Source organism: Callithrix jacchus, chromosome 20 (genome assembly GCF_049354715.1).
Source record: "Callithrix jacchus isolate 240 chromosome 20, calJac240_pri, whole genome shotgun sequence".
Classification (NCBI taxonomy): domain Eukaryota; kingdom Metazoa; phylum Chordata; class Mammalia; order Primates; family Cebidae; genus Callithrix; species Callithrix jacchus.
The window spans coordinates 24,222,048-24,247,619 of record NC_133521.1 but is presented as its reverse complement, the minus strand read 5'-3'; the positions used below and the strand labels follow the sequence as shown (position 1 = coordinate 24,247,619).

At 43.4% G+C, this 25,572-nt stretch overlaps 1 protein-coding gene and 1 long non-coding RNA gene across 2 annotated transcripts in view; one reads left to right on the top strand and one right to left on the bottom strand.

The window, feature by feature from the left end:
- The window catches only part of DYNC1LI2 (dynein cytoplasmic 1 light intermediate chain 2), a 29,720-nt gene extending 6,074 nt beyond the window's left edge, over nt 1–23,646 (top strand). The window contains exons 4-13 of the mRNA XM_002761049.7: nt 2,675–2,905; nt 9,177–9,346; nt 10,799–10,892; nt 12,469–12,604; nt 14,850–14,961; nt 16,064–16,123; nt 16,899–16,940; nt 17,336–17,453; nt 19,533–19,649; nt 20,725–23,646. Of these exons, the coding sequence (XP_002761095.1) occupies nt 2,675–2,905; nt 9,177–9,346; nt 10,799–10,892; nt 12,469–12,604; nt 14,850–14,961; nt 16,064–16,123; nt 16,899–16,940; nt 17,336–17,453; nt 19,533–19,649; nt 20,725–20,819 (1,175 nt within the window). The 3' untranslated portion in view covers nt 20,820–23,646. The remainder of the gene's footprint in view (nt 1–2,674; nt 2,906–9,176; nt 9,347–10,798; nt 10,893–12,468; nt 12,605–14,849; nt 14,962–16,063; nt 16,124–16,898; nt 16,941–17,335; nt 17,454–19,532; nt 19,650–20,724) is intronic.
- On the bottom strand, nt 14,925–16,108 carry LOC128930304 (uncharacterized). The gene is made up of 2 exons (XR_013530082.1): nt 15,985–16,108; nt 14,925–15,266 (listed from the first exon to the last, which is right to left on the bottom strand). It is a non-coding gene; the product is annotated as an uncharacterized LOC128930304 (long non-coding RNA).
- Nucleotides 23,647–25,572: the final 1,926 nt, after the last annotated feature.

Below are 25,572 nucleotides of genomic sequence, written 5' to 3'. Positions count from 1 at the left end.
GGACAACAGGTGCAGGCCACCATGTCTAGCTAATTTTTGTATTTTTTGTAGAGATGGGGTTTTGCCATGTTGCCCAGGCTGGTCCCAAACTCCTGAGCTCAAGGGATCCACCACCGCGGCCTCCCAAAGTGTTGGGATGACAGGCGTGAGCTACCGTGCCTGGCTGGTTTTAAAGTGTGTGTTGGAATTGGTTGAAAAAGAAGCAAATAGGCCAGGTGTGGTGGCTCACACCTGTCATCCCAGCCCCTCAAGAGGCTGAGGCATGAGGATTGCCTGAACCTGGGAGGTGTAGGCTGCAGTGAGCTGAGGTCATACCACTGCACTCCAGTTTAGGCAACAAAGCGAGACTCTGTCCAAAACGAAAAAGCATTAATAGTTAACTAAAATATTTTTGATAGTAGTTCTCAAGGTACTTTTATAAAAAATAGTTCTGCTGGGCGCAGTGGCTCATACCTGTAATCCCAGCACTTTGGGAGGCCGAGGCAGGTGGGTCACGTCAGGTCAGGAGTTCGAGACTAGCCTGGCCAACATGGTGAAACCCCATCTCTACTAAAAATACAAAAATTAGCTGGGCATAGTAGCACACACCTTTAATCCCAGCTACTCAGAAGCTGAGGCAGGAGAATGTCTTGAACCTGGGAGTTGGCAGTTGCAATGAATCTGGCTCGCGCCACTGTACTCCAGTCTGGGTTACAGAGGGAGACTCCATCTCAAAAAATAAAAATAAGTAAAATATAGTTCTCAAAGATAACTGAAAATTTCTAAAAATATATTATAAATTTGGCCAGGTGTTGTGGCTCACACCTATGATCCCAGCACTTTGGGAGGCCGAGGCAAGCAGATCACTTGAGGTCAGGAGTTTGAGACTACCCTGGCTAATGTGGTGAAACCCTGTCTCTACTAAAAATAGAAAAATTAGCCAGACATGGTGGCATGTGCCTGTAGTCCTAGCTACATGGGAGGCTGAGGCAGGAGAATCCCCTGAACCTGGGCGGCAGGGAGGGGTGGCAGCGGTTGCGGTGAGCGGAGATCATGCCACTGCACTCCAGCCTGGGCAACAAAGCAAGACTCTGTCTCAAATAAATAAACAAATTTGGAGAATTGTCGTCTGCAGTTAGATCATCCTGGTATGAGTTTGGAACCATGTCTCATTAAAGCTTAGCACTTGCACATTTGTATGAATGTATTTTAACATTTTAAATACAAAACAAAAAATATATACGAAGTAGAGACTGGTATCATGAGCCACACAGTGTACCCATCATGTGGCTTTAACAATTACCGGTTGTGGCTGGGCGCACTGGTTCAGGCTTCTAATCCCAGCACTTTAGGAGGCCAAGGCGGGAGGATTGCTTGAGCCTAGGAGTTGGAGATCAGCTTGGGCAACATCGGGAAACTCTATCTACAAAAAATTTGAAAACTAGCTGGGCATGGTGGCTTGTACCTGTAGTCCCAGCTTCTCCGGAGGCTGAAGTGGGCAGATCACTAGCCAGGGAGATTGAAGCTGCAGTTGAACTGAGATGGTGCCACTGCACCCCAGCCTGGGTGTTTCAGACCCTGTCTCAAAAATAAATAAATAATTGCCAGCTCTTGGTCAATTTTATTTCAACTGTACTTTTACTCTTTGCTCCCTTTACTCCCCACTAGATTCTTTTGAAGCAGATTTCAGACGTTACATCATTTCATGTATGTCTACTGCCATAAGGATGTCTAAGATAAGGATTTTTTATGACTTTAGGTAACCTGACAAAAAAAAAATTACAAGATAAGGATTTAAAAAAAAAAACCATATCATAACAAATTATTAATTCCCTATAATAATTAGGCAACTAATTCGTGTCTCAATTTATGTAAGTAATGATTTTATCTTCACATTTAAATACAAAGGTTCTGTCTCTTGGGTATCCTTCATGAGATGTGAATGCATTGTTTAGTGTGACCAACACAAGAAGGGCTTGTTTAAATATAGGCTCTTCGGCAGAGCTCACTGCCTCACTAATTTCTGTTATCTTAGGATGATGGATTATTTAGATTGTGGCACAGTTGACCAGTGAACAATAGAATCTTTTGGTTCTTACTGAAAGCTAAGATACTCTCAGTATTCATAGACATTTTGGAAACCTTTTTAGGTGTGAACACTTCTATATTACTGTAGGTTGTTTTTTTTTTTTTTGTTTTGTTTTTTGAGACGGACTTTCATTCTGTCTCCCAGGCTGGAGTACATTGGCACAATCTCAGTTTATCACAACCTCTACTTCCTGGGTTCAAGCGATTCTCCTACCTCAGCCTCCCAAGTAGCCAGGATTGATTATAGGCAAGCGCCACAACACCCGGCTAATTTTTGTTTTATTTTTAGCAGAGATGGAGTTTCGCCAGGTTGGCCAGGCTGGTCTCAAATTCACCTCAAATGATCCACCCACCTCAGCCTCAAAAAGTGTTGGGATTACAGGAGTGAGCCACTATGCCTGGACCCTGCATTACTGTAATTTTAAAGGCACCAGGACCAAGGATTGCTGTCTACTGACACTTGGGCACTTTTTGGTTTGGATTTCTAAATTTTGCATTCTATTTAGAATTCATAGCTGTCACCTTCAAGGTCTACCTGATGTGTCTATTTCTACAGCTGTGCTGATGGACATTGTCAGATGGTAACTAGCTTTACTTCTTTTCTCAGATCACACACGCTGCAATGTGTGGATTCTGGATGGAGACTTGTACCACAAAGGCCTGCTGAAATTTGCAGTTTCTGCTGAATCCTTGCCAGAGACCCTCGTCATTTTTGTTGCAGACATGTCTAGACCTTGGACTGTGATGGAATCTCTGCAGAAATGGGCTAGTGTTTTACGTGAGCACATTGATAAAATGAAAATTCCACCAGAAAAAATGAGGGAGCTGGAACGGAAGTGTGAGTAAAATAGAATTTTCTGAAATGGGAAATTTACCAGTTTTTTTAGATGCTTCTAACCACCTTCCTTTTCACAATCTAGAGACTTTCCTTGATTTGTGGTTTTGTTTTGTTTGCACCATTTATTTCAGAGTGGTTCTTGTAAACTCAGTAGTCAAAAGTATTCAAAGCAGTCTTTTTTTGAGATGGAGTCTTGCTCTGTCACCAGGCTGGAGTGTAGTGATGTGATCTCAGCTCACTTACAACTTCCACCTCCTGGATTCAAGTGATTCTGTTGCCTCAGCCTCCCGAGTAGGTGGGACTACAGGCCTGCGCCACCATCCCTAGCTAATTTTTGTGTTTTTACTAGAGACGGGGTTTCACATGTTGGCCAGGATGTTCTCGATCTCTTGACCTTGTGATCCACCCACGTTGGCCTCCCCAGGTGCTGGGATTACAGGCGTGAGCCACTACACGTGGCCTCAAAGCAGTCTTTAACTCAGGTGTCACAAGTTGAAGAAAACAAATCGATATTTATGTTCATTGGTTTTTGTTTCAAATAAGAGTTCTTCCCTGACTCCCCAAAATGTGTTAAGTTCTGTGGATCTCTGTGCTTTTCTGTTACTCTCTGTCTGCTGAGTTGACATCAGAGGATGTGAGAGTTTGCTGTGGTCTCTGCAGCTTGAGTTTGCTGGCCTGGAATTACATTAAGGTCCTATGGACCCTCATGTTGGCAGGCTTAGAAGAAGTCTTAAAAAAAGACAAAGCTTTCAGCTCCTACCTTAGTTCATTTTGGAATCCAGCAAATATGATTTTAGTTAGAAATAGGAAGGTCCTTTTTTTTTAATTAAAATGAAAGATTATTTTAAGACTAAGGACATCCAAGTCCTTTTGAGAATAAAGAACTTTTAAATTAAAGGAACTCTGTTTGGGTTTTTTTTTTTTCCTTAATGTGGTTCAGAAGCTTGTTTTTCCTTTCCCTAGCTTCTGTGCAGTTACATCAGCTTCTGTCCACTTGCCAGGGAAATGGGAGGGGCAGGGGCTGGAGCTATGGCAGCAGCAGCAGCAGCTGCCTTCCTGGCCGGGCAGGCTTGACCCAACCTGGCTTATTTCCACGGGATGACATCACCCCCCGTAGTGAATTAATGAGGGCTTCTGGGGCATGGCCCACGGGATCTTCACACTTACTGGCAAAATGGTTCCGAAATTTTGATGTGCTTTTTAAACCAGATTTCCCTCAGTGTGTTTTCCTGTCCCATACTTCATCTTGCTTCTGTGCCACGTTGGCTAAAACAATAAGTTTAACATTGTATTCTTCAGTTTGTTGGGCATGTTTATATTTCCCTGGTCACTGGCATATGTACTGCTGTGATTGTTATGCAGCTCAGCTTGTCTGTCTTCAACCACTGACCTTTCTAGATAATGCCTCTTTTTCCCTGAAATAGAGCCCCTAAAGACAACTTCTCTGAATAGTTCTGTGTCTGAAGACCTGTTTTCATCCACTGCACAGACAGCTTTGTACCCAGATGAGTGGGCTAATGCACTGGCAACTTCAGTTCTCTGAAGCTGTTTTCTTACGAGTGATAGATAACCTTGTAGAGATTTGTTAAGACAGAAAAGAGAGAGAATTGAGCCAAGGATATTGTTTTTCCCCAGATAGGGCAAGTGTCTACCCTATACTGTACCAGGTAGCAGGTACCGTTCTAGGTGCTGGAGACACAGCAAACAAAATGCCTGCTCCTCGGGAGTTTAAATTTCCCTGAGACACTAATTTATTTTGTGGTTTAGTCATTGATGGCTGTTATTTAGGATTAGATTCAGCTGCATGTGACATAAAACCTGAGGTAATGATGGCTTAAACAAGACTGAGGTTTATTTCTCTCCTGTAAATGAAATCTAGAGGTGTAGGTAGTTCAGGACTGAAAAGTAGCCCTGGGAAGACAGCTTGTGGACCCTGTTCCTTTGTGCTTCCTGCTTTGTCATTTCTAGGGTGTGGTTCTCTTCCTCCTGACAACTAGAGCTATAGCCTTCACATCCGTGTTCCAGTCAGCAGGATGGAGGAAGAGGAATGCAGGGCTGAAGGGCCTGCTGCCTTTTAAGGAGGCTGGGAAATGTAATCTTTACTCTGAGTTGCCATGTATTGTAAATATCAAAGTTCAGTTTGGTTATAAGGAAGAAAAGGAGAGAGGACACGGTAGGGCAACTAGTAGTTACTGGAACCACGTCTGTCTCATGACTGGCTGGCTTTCCAAGGTCCTCTCTGCCGTCACCACCCCTTCTCAGATGTTTGAAATGGTAGCCACACCTTTGTGTTGTATCTTAGAGGAGGCTTTGTTAGTACTGGGTTTAGGTTACATTTTAGTAAAGAGTTGGGTATCCTCTTGCTCAGAGGATTCTTGCTTTCCAGATTAATTGGATTCTAGATATTATATGGAATGAGTGAAGGGCTATTATCCAACTAAGTTTCCAGTCCAACACCAGTCTCCAGTCTGCTGACTTTGGAAAGCTGCTCCATGACTGGCCACTCTCTTTTAAGGTTAGGTTTCCCAGTGGTTTTGTGTCTGTGGCAGCTGTTTGGCTGGAGGAATCATCTAAGTGAGAGGGAAAGCATCCCCTGTAGCCACCAGAAGGCGGTGCTTTTTGTACTTCAGTCTTCTCTTTCTTGTTTTGTATCTGGGGCTTTTCTTATGCTTATGTAGGACTATAGGGTCTTCTCAGGACTATGGAACCAATAAATGAGGTAGGAGGGAAAAGTTGAGAGAGAAGCAGCAGCAGCACTGAAGGTACTCTGTGATCTCCTTCTCATACCCACTCCCATCTGATTCCAAAGGGAAGCCCAGGTGGGCTAATGTCCCCTGCTGTGAAATACTCACCATCTCACCATCTGGAGAAAAATTGTTAACACTTCAGTATGTGTATACCCAAGAAAAAAAATGCACGTTTTACTATCCAAAACCTTGTTCCTTTCTGTTTTTAATACTCCCTTTTCATTTACCTTTATGTGTGTAAATTTGCTCTGCCTTCCAAATTGCTTTCTAAAATGCTAAGTTTTAGCTGGGCACAGTGGCTCAATGCTTGTCATCCCAGCACTTTGGGAAGCTTAAGTGGGCCAATTGGTTTAGCCCAAGAGTTTGAGACCAGCCTGGGCAACATGGAAAAACCCTGTCTCTACAAAAAATTAGCCAGGCATGGTGGCCCATGCCTCTAGTCACAGCTACTCGGAGGCAGATGAATTGATTGAGCCCAGGAGGTCGACACTGCAGTGATTGTGTTACTGCCCTGCAGCCTGAGCAACAGAGCTAAGACCCTGTCTCAAATAAAATAAAATAAAATGCTAAGTTATTTTAAAACGTGAATTTCCTGCTGTTATTGGGCAGCCATAATTAAGTCATTCTTTTAGAGCGTGAATAATAACCCGGGACTCTGAACTATTTTCACCTCATGGCACAGGTGAAATACAGCAGAAAAGTTTGCAGTGCACAGGAAATGGGGTGGAGGTTCATGGAGCCGGCTGTTGGAACTGCCTTCCCCCACCTTCCTACCGTAGCTTAGCTCACCTGTGAGCCTTTACAGGCTCTGTGCTGCTCACTGTCTGGGAAGCCCTAACTGAGGCCTCATGAGATCTTGGGGTGTTAGATCTTACCCAGTTAAGCCGTTGTATATATTATAGATTTGAAGATTTGTTAAAGTGCTTTTAAAGAGAAAATGTGAGAATATTTGATTTATTTAAAGACCCTTCAATAACCATGTTGAGTTCTTGTCTGTTTTAGTCCAAAATGGAGTAAAGGTCACTTTGAGAAGATTATTTATATTGACAGTGAAGTGTTTTTTGTTGTTGTCCTTGTTGTCTGTTTTTTGGTTTTTGTTAAGCTCATTCATATAACTTCACTGTCAGGCTGGGCGCAGTGTCTCACTATGTCACCCAGGAGTGCAGTGGTATGATTTTGGCTCACTGCAACCTCTACCTCCTGGGTTCAAGTGATTCTCCTGTCTCAGACTCTCAAGTAGCTGGGATTACAGCTGCCTGCCACCACGCCCAGCTAACTTTTGTATTTTTAGTAGAGGCAAGGTTTCACCAGGTTGGCCAAGCTGGTTTCGAACTCCTGACCTTAGGTGATCTGATTGTGTTGGCCTCCCAAAGTGCTGCCATTGCAGGCATGAGCCACCATGCCCAGCCTGACAGTGAAGTTATATGAATGAGCTTAATTAAAGAGACATTGTAGAGATGAAATATCACATTTGTACTTTAGGGCTTAATCAGTTAGTTTTCAATTTGCTCACTATTATGTGAAAGACAAAGAGCTCTCAGATAATTTCAGATGCTCACATAATAATCTCAAATCTTTGTAAATAACAACTTGTGGTTTTAAAATGTTTGAAACCTGTTCTGTGGGTGAAGAGGAATAGGTAGGAACCTTCTCTAGGTCCTCTTTAGTCCTGTTATTTGCATTTACTTAGTGATCATGTTGGTGAGAGTAAAAGGCCTTTGATCCTTCAGTTTTACTGGACTTAGAAGGGTAGAGCTGCCTTTTTTCTTCTCTGGCTCAAGGTAGCTTTAATCATCACATCTTTTGTTCTCTGGCCCAACAAAAGAGCCTTGAAGTGCCCACATAAAGGTGCAGATTCTGTGGGCTTTGTGGTCACTTGGCTTAACTGAGACGTGGACCACTGTCACCTTAATGGCCTTCCTTAGCTGGATTAGTGAATGTTGTATGCCAAGAAGTGGATATTGTACCACTGACCCTTTCTTGTGTTAGGCAGGAATAGGCTACGAACCCTGCACAAGTGACTCAGGATCCCCTAAAGATGAGACTGAGTCCACGAGAGTAAGGATAACAAGGAACTGCATCTGGTGCTGGGTAAGACCAGCCTGCTTACTTAGTGCTGACAAACCTCAACTGCGTGGAAACAGCATGTTCTTGTGAAATTCAAATTGTTTCATTAAGCTTTATTTTATTTTAATTAATTAATCTTTTTGAGACAGAGTCTTGCTTTGTCGCCAGGCCCCAGGCTGGAGTGCAGTGGCGGGATCTTGGCTCACTGCAACCTCCTCCACCTCCCAGGTTGAAGCAATTCTCCTGCTTCAGCCTCCTGAGTAGCTGGCACTATAGGCGTGTGCCACCACCCCCAGCTAATTTTTTTTGTATTTTTAGTAGAGACGGGGTTTCACTGTGTTGGCCAGGATGGTTTTGATCTCTTGACCTCGTGATCTGCCTGCCTTGGCTTCCCAAAGTGCTGGGATTACAGGCGTAAGCCACCGCACCCAGCATGTTTATTTTTTTAAGGTAGGGTCTCACTTGGTTGCCCAGGCTAGAGTATGGTGGCGCAGTCTCAGCTCACTGCAACCTCTGCCTCCCAGGTTAAGGTGATTCTCGTTCCTCAGTATGAATAGTCCCCAGGTAGTTGGGACTACAGGTGCACCACCATGCCCTGCTAATTTTTGTATTTTTAGTACAGATGGGGTTTTGTCATGTTGGTCAGGCCAGTCTCGAACTCCTGACCTCAGGTGATCCACCTGCCTCAGCCTCCCAAAGTGCTGGGATTACAGGCATGAGCCCCTGCACCCAGCTAATTAAGCATTTCTAATGAAGTGTGTGATGAGTATTGTAAGTTATAGCTATTTCTAATGGTGAAGTAACATAGTTCAACTCTTCTGGTATTTTGAAAATGTAAGATACATAAGAAAAGTTGCTTTCTTCATGGTAAGAACTAAAAAACCTTAGAATTTCTAAAAAACCTGTTTAAGGGCCAGGCATGGTAGCTCAAGCTTATAATCTCAGCACTTTGGGAAGCTGAGGTAGCAGGATCTCTGGAGCCCAAGAGTTTGAGACCAACCTGGGCAACATGGGAAGATCCCACCTCTACAAAAATTTAAAAACTAGCTGGGCGTGGTGGCACATGCCTTTGGTCCCAGCTACTTGGGAGGCTGAGGTGGGAAGATAATTTAAGCTCACAAGATTGTGATATCACACCACTGCACTTCAGCCTGGGCAACAGGGCAAGACTCTGTCTCAACAAAGGAAAAAAAAAAAACCTTTTCAGGGATTTGGTGCAATTAAAGATATCCAGGAGAATGTCTTTGCTGCCCCGATGTTACAGAGCTCACACTGAGTATGTCAGAATTGGCATTTTGTGTCACCATTCCCAAATTCTTTATTTTGCAGTTGGATGTGTCTGAGAAGTTTATCACATAAAACTGCACATGTTTGTGTTTGTTACTACTCTTTTCAGTGTTCTGAAGCTGATGTGTATTTTTATTTACCTGCATGTAATTTTTTTCCTTTCCCCCCAGTTGTGAAAGATTTTCAAGACTATGTGGAACCTGAAGAAGGTTGTCAAGGTTCCCCACAGAGAAGAGGCCCTCTGACCTCAGGCTCTGATGAAGAAAATGTTGCCCTGCCTCTGGGTGACAACGTGCTGACTCATAACCTAGGAATTCCAGTGTTGGTCGTGTGCACAAAGGTGCGTGCCAGGGGGTTATTGGCTTGGCTGGGTTGGCTAGTGAACAGTTGGCATCTGAAAGTTAGTTTGAGAAGCCGATGACATTTTTTTCCCAAGGAAGAGTTGGGCTTATTTGGGATATATTGAGGTATATTGAATATGTCAAGACAGGAAAAATTGTCAAGTAGATTGGAAATTTAAATGCAGAAAACATGACTAGTTGGTTCGCTCATGGCCTAGGGTTAATCTCTCTGAAGCACTGTTGACTTTCAAACTCAGAACTCACAGCAGTTTTTTTAAAGGCCATTTAAATCAGTTGATCTGGTCCAAACTGCTGGTGGAAAAATAGAATGATGAGGTGGGAACAGAAATTAAGTTCTGTCATGCCAGGCTTGGTGGCTCACACATGTAATCTCAACACTTAGGGAAGCTGAGGCAGGTCGATCATTTGAGGTCAGGAGTTTGAGACCAGTGTGGCCAACATGGTAAAACCCTGTCTCTACTGAAAACGCAAAAATTAGCCAGGCGTTGTGGTAGGTGCCTGTCATCCCAGCTACTCTGGAGGCTGAGGCAAGAGAGTTGCTTGAGCCCATGAGGCTGAAGTTGCAATGAGCTTGCACACTCCAGCCTGGGCAACAGGGTGAGACTATGTCTCAAACGAAAATGAAAACCAAAAAGCAGTTTAGTCATAGAGAAATAAAGTTGCACCTCTTACATAAGGAAAAAAGCGATAGGTTTTATAACATTTTTTAGTTTTTTTGTTTTTGTTTTTGTTTTTGTTTTTTTTTTTTTGAGACTGAGGTTTGCTCTTATTGCTCAGGCTAGAGTACAACAGTGTGATCTTGGCTCACTGCACCCTCACCTTCCAGGTTCAAGTGATTTTCCTGCCTTAGCCTCCTGAGTAGCTGGGATTACTCATGCACCACCATACCCAGCTAATTTTGTATTTTTAGTGGAGATGAGATTTCTCCATGTTGATCTGTCTGGTCTTGAACTCCTGACCTCAGGTGATCCACCTGCCTCGGCATCCCAAAGTGCTGGGATTACAGGCGTGAGCCACCGTGTCAGGCCATGTTTTGGGTTTTAAAAGTACTTTATTTCCAGTCAGAGCCATCATGTTACCCAATTATAGTGTGCCATTCTCATCCTGTTTTTGAGAATGGAGCCCTGTGGAGTGGAGTACACAGCTGTGTACAGTGGGTCTGTCTCTTGATAGGACCTTGTTTGATAAACAGCTGTTAGATGATCAGGCCTATTACATGTTCACTCTACAGATGAAAGAAAAAAAAAAACAGGCCCAAGATGAACCAGGAAAAAATCTCCTGTTCTGTTTTACTCTTCTCTAATTAATGCATGGACCCTGAGCTGTGGTTTTCTTCTTTGCAGCTACAATACTTTCTTTCTGAAGAATGCACTGTTCCATAATCAGCAGACAATGACGCAAAAAGATGACTCTGTCTGTCTTTCTTGTAGTGTGATGCGGTGAGTGTCCTGGAGAAGGAGCATGATTACAGGGATGAGCATTTGGACTTTATCCAGTCACACCTGCGAAGGTTCTGCCTTCAGTGTATCCTTTGGGTGCTGTGTGGGGCCTGGGTCACAAGCTTTCTTTCAAATGGGGCATCTTCAAAGAGATAAAGTGCCTCCCAAACTCAGAATAGTGTTCTGCCAGAGAGAAATGCTATGTATCTTTTTATTAGGTTTATGTTTTACTGTATTGGAGTTTTAGGCTTATTGTGTCTACCTCTGATTATTTATTTATTTAAAATTAAAGATGGTGTTTCACCACATTGGCCAGGCTGGTTTCAAAGTCCTGACCTCAAGTGATCATCCACCCACCTCAGCCTCCCAAAGTGCTGGGATTATAGGTGTTAGCCACTATGCCCTGTGCCTGGCCTTTTTTTTTTTTTTTTTTTTCTTGCTTGCTCTGTCGCCCAGGCTAGAGTGCAGTGGTGTGGTCCCAGCTCTTTGCAATTGTGCTGCTGGGTTCAAGCAGTCCTCCTGTCTCAGCCTCCTGAGTACCTGGGGACTATAGGTGTGTGCCACCACATCTGGATAATTTTTTTGTTTGTTTTGAGATGGAATTTCACTCTTGTTGCCCAGGCTGGAGTACAATGGGACAATCTTGGCTCACTGAAACTCTGCCTCCTGGGTTCAAGCAGTTCTTCTGCCTCAGCCTCCTGAGTCACTGGGATTACAGGTGTGAGCCACCACACCCAGCTAATTTTTGTATTTTTAGTAGAGACGGGGTTTCACCATGTTGGCCAGGCTGGTCTCAAACTCCTGACCTCAAGTGATCTGCCTGCCTTGGTTTCCCAAAGTGCTGGGATTACAGGCATGAGTTACCACATCCACCCACTTTTATTAATGCTGTGCATTTGATGAACTTTCATGTTAAGAATTTAATATGATCATTTTATCATCAAAGTACTTTTATCAAACTGTCTTAGAAACATCTTTAAACTGCTTTTATGCAGAAAAGGTCATTCCTAAACAGGGTATTTTTTTATATGCTACTGATGTTTTCCATTTGTTTATGTTTTGTAGTGACCATGAGAGAGAGGTGGTGTCAGCAGTCTTTTAAGTCCTGTTACTTGTAAAAGGCCAATAGCAGTTGGTGCTATGGTTCCACACCCTGGGGTGGAGGTGAGAGATGGGTTCCTGCCACTTCCTTTGAACTAGCCCATTAGTCTGTTGGTACCCATTCCTTAAAAGATGTGTTTAATGATAAACTTGGTCACATGTAAGCATCTGCCTGGGAAGGAATCTGTGTACATTGGTATTCTGAGGGTGTTTTCCTGGTCTAACCTCAGAGCCAATACTTGATTTCTCAGGAAGTCATCTGTGGGATCAAGACAACAATTTACATGTTAAAAAATAAGCTGTACAGCCCACTAGCGTCAACGTGGCTTTAGGCTTTTGACTTGGTATCTGCTACTATGACCTTTTTACCTTTTTATTTATTTATTTTTATTTTTTACCAGTATGCAATATGTCTATGTAATGCTATAAGCATTTTAGCTTTTAAAATTGTAATGCCTTCTATTGCTCATGTATTGATCAAAAGCCGATCAACCTATGAGTAGAACTTTGAGGTATTTGTCTCCTGCAGTGAATTGATTTTCCTTAAGCAGTTTGATTAGATGGAGCCGCCTTGATTTACACATCAGTGAAAGAAGAGAAAAACCTCGACTTGTTGTATAAGTATATTGTTCATAAAATGTACGGTTTCCACTTCACCACACCTGCCTTAGTTGTGGAAAAGGATGCCGTTTTTATGTGAGTTCTTTTGAGATGATGGTTTGAAACTCTTCTTTTTACAGTACATTTGATTTTTACATTTTACCCTTTCAAGGAAGGTGCCTTCTGTTTGTGTCTTCTATAGCCAGCACTCTCTCTGCTGCTTTCTGGATTATGAGGCATCTGCCTGAGGGAAGTGGGTGGTGTGATCAGGGTGCTGCCTTTCTTCATTGAGAGCAAGTTGCCAAAACTTAAGCCAGCCACTTTTGGCACTCATTGTCAACTCTGGGGAGTTAGGGAGAGAATACAGGGACTTGTGCTTCAGGGATCCTGAATGTTGTCTGGTTTTTTTTGTTTGTTTTTGTTTTGTTTTGTTTTGCTTTTAAGACAGGGTTTCACCATGTTGGTCAGGCTGGTCTTGAACTCCCGACCTCAGGTGATCCACCCGCCTTGGCCTCCAAAGTGCTTGGATTACAGGCGTGAGCCACCACGCCCGGCCTGAATGTCGTCTGTTAAAGCACCTGGTTTATCTGTATGTTGGCTGGAATGATTGCAGACATCCTCTTGGCATCTCTGTCAGCACAGGCTTTGGCTATACAAGTGCTTATTGTGTTTCTTGCGTTTCACATTTTGGGAGCCACTGGGGTTGATTGTACTTGATAAGAGACTTGGATACCTGTTTTCCCAAGCTGGTGTCTTTCTCTCATTAGAGAATTATAGTGTTGCTGGATGCATAAATAAATGGTGAAGCTGTGGTCTCTGACAGGACTTGTGTTAGCAGATTGATGTTCAGGCTTCAGTATCCTCTTGACTTAAAAGACAATTATATTATTCATTCAGGAAACCTTACTCAGCACCCACTAGGTGTTCATGTTCTCTGCAAGGGACACGAATGATACGTGTTTCTTGCACTGTAGAAGGGACACACAGCTGAAAAAGGGAAGGGCAGTGATGGGGTTATGGAGGAAGTGTGGTGGGGAAGGCAGGAGGGTGATGCTGGAAGACAAGTGGTAGATCCCAGGAGGACTAGGAAGAATTGCAGTAGGGGAGTGGGGAGTGCAGTCTGTGAGAGGCTGGAAATGCGAAAGCCAGGAGCTCTCAGGGAACTGGGTTGCCACCTGCACATTCAAGGAGGGTGTCACTCAGGCTAGTCATAGATGGCATACCTACAGGCTTAGACTGATTTTAGAGAATCATTCAGAGCAGTCAGGCAGGTGCCAAAGGCGCAAGCCCAGTGAGTGGTGTGTTTTTGGCATCACTCGGTATACAAATCACATGTCATCCCTAGAAGCAAGGAGACTGGTTGGATTTGGAGCTGGTCTGGAATGAAGAAACGTCTGGCAGCTTCCAAAGGCTACATGGCCCACGGTAGTATCTCCATCATGCCCTACACCTTTGCACATTTGGTCCTGTTGGTGGTTACCTCTCTGGTGACTGGCAAAGTCAGCAAGGATATTGGGGTGGGGCACCCTGGCTAAGCACACTTTTGGTTATAGAGCTATGGAGCAGGAGTCAGATGGAGAAGGAGAGGCCTGTAAGAACAATCAATTGGCATCTTTCAGAGCTGCTCGAGTTCAAAAGTGTCATACAAGACATTTTACCATTGCTATTTTTAAAGGATTCAGATGGGAACCTGTGGCTTCACATAATGGAACTTGGGTGGCATCCTACCCTGTGATGTTGAGCTAGGCAGCACTGGTGTAGGAACCTCAAGAACTGTGCTCCTCTCATTTTGGGCCTTGGATAAACACAGGCCCTGGTGTCCCCTTGGCTCTAGGACACATCTTCTCATGCCAGCAAAGTTAATGAACCAGTCCACAAGATAACTGTTGAAAGAAGAATTGTCAGAGAGAGAAACAACCCACAGGAGGGGAGCCATTACAGAGCCCAAGAAAACTGTCCTATCCTGAGCTCTGCCTTCTGTGCTGCTCTCTGCATCCTCTTCTCTGTCGGAAAAGAGTCCCACTGTGTCCTTGCTCTTCTAGGCGGAGTTGTGGGAGGGTGCTGAATGCTTTGAGTAGGGCGGCCTGAGGAGTCAGATCTTATACTGGCTGCTTAGGCCTTGGGCCCATGAACTCAGTATGGAGCAGGACCTTTGATGATGGTCTGATGGATTATACCCTCAGTGTATTTTGGCATATCTGCCAAAAGCTACAAGCAACCCCCAACAACTACACTGTGTGTCTTGTGGGAAGGGTCTTACCCAGGTGTTCTGAATGTGATCTGAGTATACTCTAAGGCAGCCCCAGGAAAAACAATTCAGTCCTTCTCTCTTTGCCTTTAGACCTGCAGGCTGGGACAATGAAAAGAAAATAGCTATTTTACATGAAAATTTTACAACCGTGAAGCCAGAAGATGCATATGAAGACTTTATTGTGAAACCTCCCATCAGAAAGGTAGTCACATCAATTGCTTAAAGGATTTAGGGCCGAGCATGGTGATTCATGCATATAATCCCAGCACTTTGGGAGGCCAAGGTGGGTGGATCACCTGAGGTCGTCAGGAGTTTGAGATCAGCCTGGCCAACATGGCAAAACCTCATCTCTATTGAAAATACAAAAATTAGCTGGGCATGGTGTTGGGCACCTGTAATCCCAGCTACTTGGGAGGCTGAGGCATGAGAATTGCTTGAACCTGGGAGGCAGAGGTTGTAGTGAGCCCAGGTTGCGCCACTGTACTCCAACCTGGCGACAGCGAGATTCTGTGTCAAAAGAAAAGAAAAAAAGGTTTTAGGTTTTTTTTTAATGCAAAAAGAAATCTATAAAGGCAGGGTGTGGTGGCTCATTCCTGTAATCCCAGCAGTTTAGGAGGCTGAGGCAGGAAGATAGCTTAAGCCCAGGAGTTTGAGACCAGCCTGGGCAATATAGTGAGACCTGGAATTAGTCAGGCATGGTGGAGCATGTCTATTAATCTGAGCTAATAGGGAGGCTGAGGTGGGAAGATCACTTGAACCCAGAAGGCTGAGGCTGCAGTGAGCTGAGATTACGCCACCGCACTCCAGTCTGGGTGATAGAGCAAGACCTTGTCTTAAAAAAAAAAAGAAAACTATAAAGAAACAGGTCTTACACATTGTATAAATTGGTGGGGGAGGGGTGGGTAGGGGATGGGGGTCAGCAGTAAGCACCAGGGCCTTTTTGTTGATCTTTAAATGAGATCTGGTTTTATGTAAATGGCTCAGGGCAGTGGGCAGGAGTGATGGAATGCCCACCTGGAGTTGGTGGTGTTTCCCATTAAGTCCTGCCAGTGCTGCTGTTGCCTCTGGATTACTATTACTGGATCCCCTCATGTGATGTTCTGCAGACAAAAATGCCAGTTGACTACATGCCATGGCTGGTTTTGGGAGAGGTCTGTGCCAGGCTAGAAAAATATTACTCTGCAGTCTCAGCAGGGATTCCCCAGACCTGTGTTGAAGCCCGAACCTCAGACTCTTCTTTCGGCATAAACAGTGGTTGGGAGTATTCTTGGCCTGTGGCCACAGATGTGTATATTGCTTCACAGCTGGTCCATGACAAAGAGTTGGCAGCAGAAGATGAGCAGGTGTTCCTAATGAAGCAACAGGTAAGACCAGTGAGGTTAGAACAGAGGCCTTCTCAAGCATGAAATGCCAGTTCTTAGGGTGGGTTTGGGGGTATCTCCATGTGGGGAGTCACAAAGAGCTTGCAGTGGTAGAGGGATTGAGACCAGGTCTCCTCATTCCTTCCTATTTCTAGGATTAGTTGGGGATTGACCACCTGCCTTAGGAGATCACCTGCCTGCCGTGCATACTCTCCTACAGCAGTAGTAGGATTCGTGTCTTTTAAGTGCTCTTTCTTTGGAAGTGCAGGTTTTCTGGCACAATACTTCCTATGTTGACAGTTTACCAAGTAACCTGCCCACTCTTCTGTTATTTCATGTAGCCCCACACGGCCCTGTGCATAAAGGCAGGTGATGCCCATTTTGCAGGTGAGGAGAGGAACTTCCCCAAGCTGACAGTTTAGAATACAAACCCAGCTTCACATTTCTCTCACCCAGATTACAGTTAGACATATCCTGGGTCTGCCTATTGTCTGCCCAGTGGTACAGGCAGGTCAGCAGAAGGTTTTGATGGTTCTTTTTCCAACTGTTCCTCCTTTCTGTGCCTTGCTTGCTTCCTTAGCTTCAAAACTGGTTACTTGGAGTATTTTTTTTTCACCATATACCAAACTCTTAATTAGATTTTTTGTATTTACAGTATAAAACAGGACTTAGTTGTTAATAGTGCCCTCTAGTGGAATACTTGGAGTAAGTTTTTCTCCAGACCTTCCGTGTTCTCTGCAGGCCTTGGTTAATGGCCAGTTTGTCCCTCTCTTTGCAGTCACTCCTTGCCAAGCAGCCAGCCACACCCACAAGAGCCTCCGTGAGTACTTTACGCTAAACAGAGGGTCAAGGCCCACTGTTGTAGGTGTCGTCAAACTTTATACTATTATTTGTGAGAGCCTATATTTGTGTGGGTTTTGTATTTTCAGTAGGAATTTGGCTTCCCTAAAAACCTATGACCAGGAATGTAAAAGAAACTCAAGAAGTTTCTGATGAAAGAACACAACTCTGGGAATTAGAGTGAGCTGGCTTTGTTATCTGGATGTCTTTCTCTTAGGAGAAACAGATCCAGAAAGGGCTTGAGTTGGGAGCGTACTCCCAGTCCTATACCATAGCCTGTGAAAAATTTCCTGCAGAAGTATGTCTCCATTTGTGGGATATGTATTTTTTGTTGTTGTTATGCCTGTGTGTGACGTTAGCTGCTTTTGGACTTAGGAATCTCCTGCAAGAGGACCCTCTGGCTCTCCAAGGACCCAGGGTCGGGGAGGGCCAGCCAGTGTGCCTAGCTCCTCCCCAGGCACATCAGTTAAGAAGCCAGACCCAAACATCAAAAGTATGTATTCCTTAAAAGTATGTCTCTGTGGAGAGTAGTTTAGTTTTAGACCTGAGCCCTGCAGCGGCTGGGTGGTTGGGTCTATAAGGTGGAGACCCATGAGAGCTGGGCTATTCTCTTCCCCAATAAGGGCTACTTTCCATTTCCCCTCTCCCAGAGGAAGACGGCCTGTGGTAGACAGAGACCAGGGCCTGTTTCTTTGTTGGAATTGGTAGCCCATGCACCTGGCTCTGTGTGAGACCTCACTTAGGCCCTGCGCATTCCTTCAGAGAAGAATGCAAAATAAAAGGTCGGTTTATTTTATTTTTTTAGAGACAGGGTCTTACTCTGTCACCCATCCTGGGGTGCAGTGATGCAATCATAGCGCACTACAGTTTCAAACTCCTGGGCTCAAACTCCCACCTCAATTCCTGAGTAGCTGAGACTACAGGCGTGTGCCACCATGCCTAGCTAATTTTTTTTTTTGAGATGGAGTCTTGCTCTGTCGCCAAGCTACAGTTCAGTGGCGTGATCTCAGCTCACTGCAACCTCCACCGCCCCCGTTCAAGTGATTCCCCTGCCTCAGCCTCCCGAGTAGCTGGGACTACAGGTGTGCGCCACCATGCCCGGCTCATTTTTTGTATTTTAGTGGAGACAGGGTTTCACCATGTTGGCCAGGATGGTCTCGATCTCCTGACCTCATGATCTGCCCACCTCAGCCTCCCAAAGTGCTGGGATTATAGGCATGAGCCACCGCGCCTCACCACCCAGCTGATTTTAAAAAAATTTTTTTAATTAAATTTTTAAAATTGAATTTAAAAGAATTAAACCTCTGCCTCCAGAGTTCTGATTATGCTTAAAATACTAGTACTTTGGAAGGCCAAGGTGGGAGGATCTCTTGAGCTCAAGAGTTTTAGACCAGCCTGGGCAACATAGTGAGATCTCATCTCTACAAAAAAAATTTTTTTAATTAGCTGGGCATGGTGGTGCTTTCCTCTAGTACCAGCCACTCAAGTGGATGAAGCGGCAGCATCACTTGAGCCTAGGGCATCGAGGTTGCAGTGAGCTATAATTATTGCCACCACACTCCTGCCAGGGTGGCAGCAAGACTCTGACTCATGCCTGTAATCCTGCAGTCTCAGCACTTTGGGAGATTGAGGCAGGCAGATCACTTGAGGTCAGGAGTTCAACACCAGCCTGGCCAACATGGTGAAACCTTGTCTGTACTAAAAATGCAAAAATTAGCCAGGCATGATGGTGGGCACTTATAATCTCAGCTACTCAGGAGGCTGAGGCAGGAGAATCGCTTGAACTCACGAGGCAGAGGCTGCAGTGAGCCCAGATTGTGCCACTGCACTCCAGCCTGTGCAACAGAGTGAGACTCCCTCTCAAAAAAACAAAAAAAAATTTTTTTGTAAAGATAGGGGTCTCACTTGACTATGCCCAGGCTGGTCTCAAGCTCCTAGCCTCAAGCAATCCTACCCCCTTGGTCTCCCGAGGTAATGGTATTATAGGCGCTGACCCACCACACCTGACTCAGGAGATAACTTTAAAATGTGTATTTTGAATCCTTAGCTTTGTTTCTCATCATGTTTATATTATTACTACTTATGAATTTGGGGGATTTTTCCCCCTTCTCTTGTCAAGCTCAATTATGTTTCAGTGTAAGTAGTTTTTATCCCAGTGACTTAGTGATACCCAAAGATACTGCCTGCAATAAAACCATTAAAAAACAATTGTATTTAATGGTTGCATGTTTGATGGGTGTCTTCTATTCAGGATGTGGGCTTTTCATAGCAAGTTTGGAGTGTTAAGTGCTCAGCAATTTTGAAAAACCACAGTCTCATGGACAGGGAGGTGGTGTGGAGCACAGGTTATCTATTCTGCCCCAAACAAGTGGGAAATGTAAACATGGTTCCACTTAGTAATTGTGCTAATTAGCCTCAGCAGTAGCAGTGTAAAGGCATCATAGCAAATGAATGTTATCAATATGCTAGGAAGTTGATAGCCACAAGTGGCTAATTACAAGCTGAGAACCAGGGTTTTAATTTTAAGTCTTCTAGTTTATATGATGCTTTTTTCCCCCTTAATTTTCCTTAGATAATGCAGCAAGTGAAGGGGTGTTGGCCAGCTTCTTCAACAGTCTCTTGAGTAAAAAGACAGGCTCTCCTGGAAGTCCTGGTGCTGGTGGGGTGCAGAGCACAGCCAAGAAGTCAGGTACAGAAGGGCTCTGGAGACCTGTGACTCTTATGGTTGAGCAGTACTGCAAGGATGGAGAGGCAGACATTTGCCCTGCAGACCCCGCTGTGTCCTGAATAGCCAAGCAAGGAAGCAGGTCTTTGCTTCCTACTGAGCAGTGTGCCGTGCTTTCAGTGGGATTGCCTTACTACCATGCAGATTTCCTTGGCACATTGAGAGGGTTTGTGTACATTTGGGTTCTTGGGAACTGGCTGTTGGGTGAGTCTCGAGGTATAGACTAAATTACATATGCAGCCCTGGTGTAGAACCTCTCCAGTAGAAGTCATAGTCCATGGAGGGTGAACCAGTGACATTTTTTTCCCAAGACAGAGTTTTGCTTTTGTGGCCCAGGCTGGAGTGCAGTGGAGACCCTTAGGAAATCACTCCTTCCTTGGGGCAGCCTGGGCCCTCCAGTGGCTCCCACATTCTAAGAAACTCAGAGTCTGTTCTAGTGGCCCAGACTGGGCTGGTAGTATTCCCTACTGCGAAACAGATCTACGTTTCTGGACCTGTTAGTATTTGACAGCAGAAAAACATGAGTACAGACTCTGTGCAGGATTGAATTATCTGGCTGTAGTCTTATATTCTTATTGGAACATAGTGTTTTCAGGCTCTCCATGTGAGTCAGTCTAGAATGTTGTAATTAGAAACAAAACCTAAACACCTATCTTGGGCAAAGAAAATAGTTTCCTGTATTGCTGAAATTTGGACACCACCTCTAGGAAGATGGTGGTGAGAGGGCACAGGGGTCAGGGTTGGATGGTGAGAGGGTTTTCAGAAAGGTTCTTGAGTTTGGCACAAAGGTACCCTTCCCTTCCCTGCCCCGAGGGAGCAGTCAAGTTACCTAGTTGGGAGGAAGCACTGGCCTGTGACTTTTGGGATGAAGATGTGTTGAGTTGGGGTCTCCTCACCACTGAAGTGGAAAAAGGCTTTCCTCATTCTCACTAAGTTTAAGGTGATCAAGTGATTAGAGAAGGCTGTATAATTTTAAATTCTCCTTTAAAAAATACATTGTTTCTTCTCACATCATTACTTTGCCTTTTTTTTCCCCCAGGACAAAAGACTGTTTTGTCAAATGTTCAGGAAGAACTGGACAGAATGACTCGAAAGCCAGACTCTATGGTAAACTCAACAGAAAATGAAGCCTGAACCTCCTTAAAAAGTGCATATGTCGAATGACCAAATAACTATGTATATTGATCTGCTAAGACCAGGATTTTTCTGATATGGCACATGCTATCAGTTTTTTGGGGCAGGGGAGATGAACTTTAAAAAAAAAAACTTCATTGGCTTGTCCGAGTGTGAAATGCACATTTAGGAAGGTGACATGTCAGACCCCTTTGTTAAGGATAACCCTTGGACTCTCAGGCATGTGGCTCTTTTGTGGGAAGCAAGCACATCTGGGCTTCTTGTGGAGGGGAAGTTAGAGTGAAAGAAAGATGGCCCACTTTCTATCAGGGTGGAGCACATGAGACCAAGATATCATTGGTAAGATGATGGTTAGTCTGACCAGTTTCATGTTAGCAAATTCACTTGTTCTTGGGAAGCAGATTAAGTAGCAGAAAGTGCAGGAAAGAAAGACCAGAAGGAATAATGAGAGAAGTGATGGTGGGGAAGTTGAATGCTGGGGGAGGTGGAGGAAGGAAGAGATGAGCAGTGTTAGTAAATACTGTGTGTTCAGTAGAAATCGAAGAATCATTGTTAGAAGCATTTCCAAACAAAACACTAAGCAAAATTGGAATTAGGCTTATTCTGAATGCATCTTTAACTTTTGAAAGATATATTAATTGTGGGGGTGCCTGAGTCAGGTGGGGCTGACCCAAGGGTGGGAACAATGGCAACTGCCCAGGACCCATATGTTTGGCCCAGCTATGTCCTTGTGAGAGGTTTTGGGTGCCACATATATGTGTTGTGGGGCAGACAGTCACTGTGGGATGTCTTCAAAGTCAGCAGTTACAGAATTAGTTTACTTTGAATTTTGTTTTCAAAATAGCTCCTGCTTTGGTTTTTAAATTAAATTTTTCATTTTTATTACCACAAGCTGGCCTACTAATAGAAATGGGTGATCAACCTCTCATTTTACCATAATGCAATGTGCCACAGAAAGTTTTCGGGAGGTTTTTAATGTAATTGCACTCTGGTTAATTGGCTTATACCACTCCCTGCCTTATGATCTGTGGAAAGCATCACAGAGTTCCACTAATGCAAAGGGGTCTTGTCCTAGCTTCCTGGTCTGATCAGTGCTATCAAATGGACAGATAAGTGTGATTGTTTTATACTGAAAATGGAAATGATACATTTCTGTTGTTATGTGTTTTCATAAAATGTAGCATTTTTTTTTCTTACGGAAATAAAGAGTTTCAGGTGTCTCCCCACTTAGGGCAAATTCATGCATATTGTCATGTCATACACCATTCTGGAAGTGATTGCTGTGGATTTGAAATGGCAGTTTTAATATTATATATGACAGCATTTAAATACAAACACTACCATGAATTTAATGTATAAAATGTTGTTGTCAAACCAAGGGAAAAAAACCACAGTTCACCATGTGGAGTTTACTTTTTTTATATGAATGTTTGTTGTACTGTGTCTAAGCATAACTTCCCTAATGTAATTACTTTTACATACCAGATTTGACTGACCACTAATGTAGTGCTGGGGATAACTTAATACCCTATGTTGTGTACAAGACTCTTAAGACTGTCTTGAATTGCTTTCATAAAGGTCTGAACACTGTTAAGGAGAAAGCTGAGTATCAACTTGCCTTTCTGACAGAAATGTTTCTTCTGCCAGTTTTATTGTTCAAATATACTTTTTTTTCCCCTTTTTAATTCCGTTTTTTAAAAAAAACAAACATATTGTGGCTTGTAGTTACCAGGTTGTCTAGGTAATGAGAGTTAACTGACTGTAGAATGAGAATCGTGGTATAGTGACCAATAGAGGCCAAACAGCTTGTGGCCGCACTGAAAGTAGGGTCACTTAGTCCCTGGGAGTTAAATGAGTGACCTCAGAAACGGGAATTCCTGGAAAGGCACATGCCTAAGAGGGATATGGTATAATTTTAAATTTTAATGCAAAATTTTAATTTTAATTTTTTATCATTTGAACTGATAAGCACTTTTTGTGTCAATATAAAATTTACTAAAACTGATGAAATGCTAAGACACACGTCTTCTGAAGGAAGGTTTCTTGGAGACCACTTTTATTTACTCATGACAAGTGGATGCTCCTAGTATCAGAAGAAACTGATACATAGTGTCATGTGCTCAGTGGTTGCCAAAGTCTACCAACTTTGGGGAGCTTCGGGGTTCTTTTTGGGAGGTGGGAGGAAGGGAGATGAGTTTTGTTATTTTGGGTTTTCCAGCATTGGAACCAAAGGCCAAATAATAAACAGCCTTTACTTTTTAAAGTAAAATTCATTTTATTTGCAGAGTACACTTGTATGGAAGACTGTTAAAGACAATTTTATGACTATTTATGCATATTGTAATGGTTACATCTGCTGTTTGTCTTTAAAATTAAAAAAATCAAAGAAAAGCCCAACTTTGAGTATGTGGCCGAGATAACGGCCAAGAATTGGTCTTTCCTAAAAATGCAACAGATATGCTGCTAGATTATGTTATTTTTTTTGCACTTTTTTTTTGATTGATTGGCATTTTAAAATCAGTATTTAAACTGAAGACATTGTCATGTTTTATTAATTTAACAAAGTTGAAAGTGACTGCTCTGTACATTATGACCTTAACAATGTTGATGCTGTAAGTGAAAGTTCACTGTTGTCTGTATACTAAATTTATTGGTGTTTCTAACTTAAAATTAGGACTGCAGATTATCCCCCACCAGCCTTAGTCCAGGGGTATGGCTCTGTCTGGGTGCAGTATGCAGTCATGTGGAACCTTGCTTTCTAGTCCTGGGGAAAAAAAGATGTCTCTAATTACTGGCTTCAATAAACACGAATCCAGACTGCTTACAATTTTTGGTGGCTTTCCTTATGGTGAATCATCCCACTGGAGACATATTGAATTGTCTGCTAATCATATGGGGTATCTGATCACGTAACTAAAAATATTTACCTTTCTCACTTGAAATTGTCAGAAATTCTGGAAAGAATGACATTGTAAAGCCATATTTATTTTATCTTATTTTTTAGAGACGGAGGTTGCCGAGGCTGCTCTTGAACTTCTGGCCTCAAATTGTTCTCCCATGTTGGCCTTCCAAACTGCTGGAGTTATAGAAGTGAGCCACCACACCCAGCCTGGTTTTTTTTGGTTTGCTTTTTAAAATTACAGCTGGCCGGGTATGGTGGCTGCTGCCTGTAATCCCAGCACTGTGGGAGGCCGAGGAGGGTAGATCGCCTGAGATTAGGAGTTTGAGACCAGCGTGGCCAACATGGTGAAACCCAGTCTCTACTAAAAAAAAATACAAAAATTAGCTGGGTGTGGGCAGGTGCCTGTAATTCGAGCTACTCGGGAGGCTGAGGGAAGAGAATTGCTTGAACATGGGAGGTGGAGGTTGCAGTGAGCGGAGATCGCACCACTCTACTCCAGCACTGTAGCCCAGTGTCAGAGCGAGACTCCATCTCCAAAAAAAAAAAAAAAAAAAAGAAAACTTATAGCTATTGTATGAAGGTGGTAGGTATCTCAGTGACTAATGTTAAGGAGCATCTTGTGATGTGTGTGTTGGCCATTTATATATCTTTGGAAAAATGTCTATTCAGATTCTTTACTCATTTTTAAATTAGGTTATTTGCCTCTTGTTTTTTTGTGTTTGTTTTTGAGACAGGGTCTCACTTTGTTTCCTGGGCAGGAGTGTAGTAGCTTGGTCACAGCTTATTGTAGCCTTGACCTCCCAGGCTAGAGTGATCTTCCTGCCTCAGCCTCCCATATGCTGGGATTACAGACATGAGCCACTGCACCTGGCCTATTTGACTTTTTATTGTTGGGTTATAAGAATTCTTTATGTATTCTGGATACTATACTCTTAACAGATATAACTCTGTCCTTTTGACATGCTCCCATTCATCTCTGAGCATTTTCTTACTTTCTGACACAAAAAGATGTTCCAGGCTCACCTTGCATTTTCCCTGCCTTTGACCTGGAATCAGCCATTTTTCCAAGGAGCCCTAGTTTCTTTTCTTTTTTTTTTTTTGGAGACAGAGTCTTGCTCTGTTGCCCCGGCTGTAGTACAGTGGTGTGATCTTGGCTCACTGCAATGAGGTTCAACTGATTCTCCTGCCTCAGCCTCCTGAGTAAAGGGATTACAGGCGCCTGCCACCACCCCTGGCTAATTTTTGTATTTTTAGTAGAGATGGGTTTCACCATGTTGGCCAGGCTGGTCTCGAGCTCCCAACCTGAGGTGATCCAACCTCAGCCTCCCAAAGTGTTGGGATTACAGGCGTGAGCCATCATGCCGGCTTAGAGACCTGGTTTCTTATAGTGGAAGATTGGTTTTTGGAAACCAAGGTCTGGACTATAGGCATACTTAGTTTTACTGAGTGCTATTACTTGTAGGCCTTTGAATGGACATACCATATCTACTTTTTCATTTAACATTGCCTGGAGATGTATCTTCAGGGTAAACTCCTAGCAGTGAGCCTACCTACTCAAAAGGTAAATGTGCGTCTGTAGTTGTTAGATATTATTAAAATCCCTTCCATAGAGGTCACACCAGTCTGCGTGCCTGTCAGCACTTGTACAGATTATTAATTCATTGTTATATTTTGTCTTAAAATTGAGTTAGGAAGTTCAGTGAATAAATGTGTTGAGGATTATGTTATTTGACGATATGGGCATTAACATTATAATTGAAAATGTTTATGTTAGGGATTTCTATATACCAGTCACTCTTATATTTTAATTTTATTTATTTTTATGAAACGGAGTCTCGCTCTGTCGCCCAG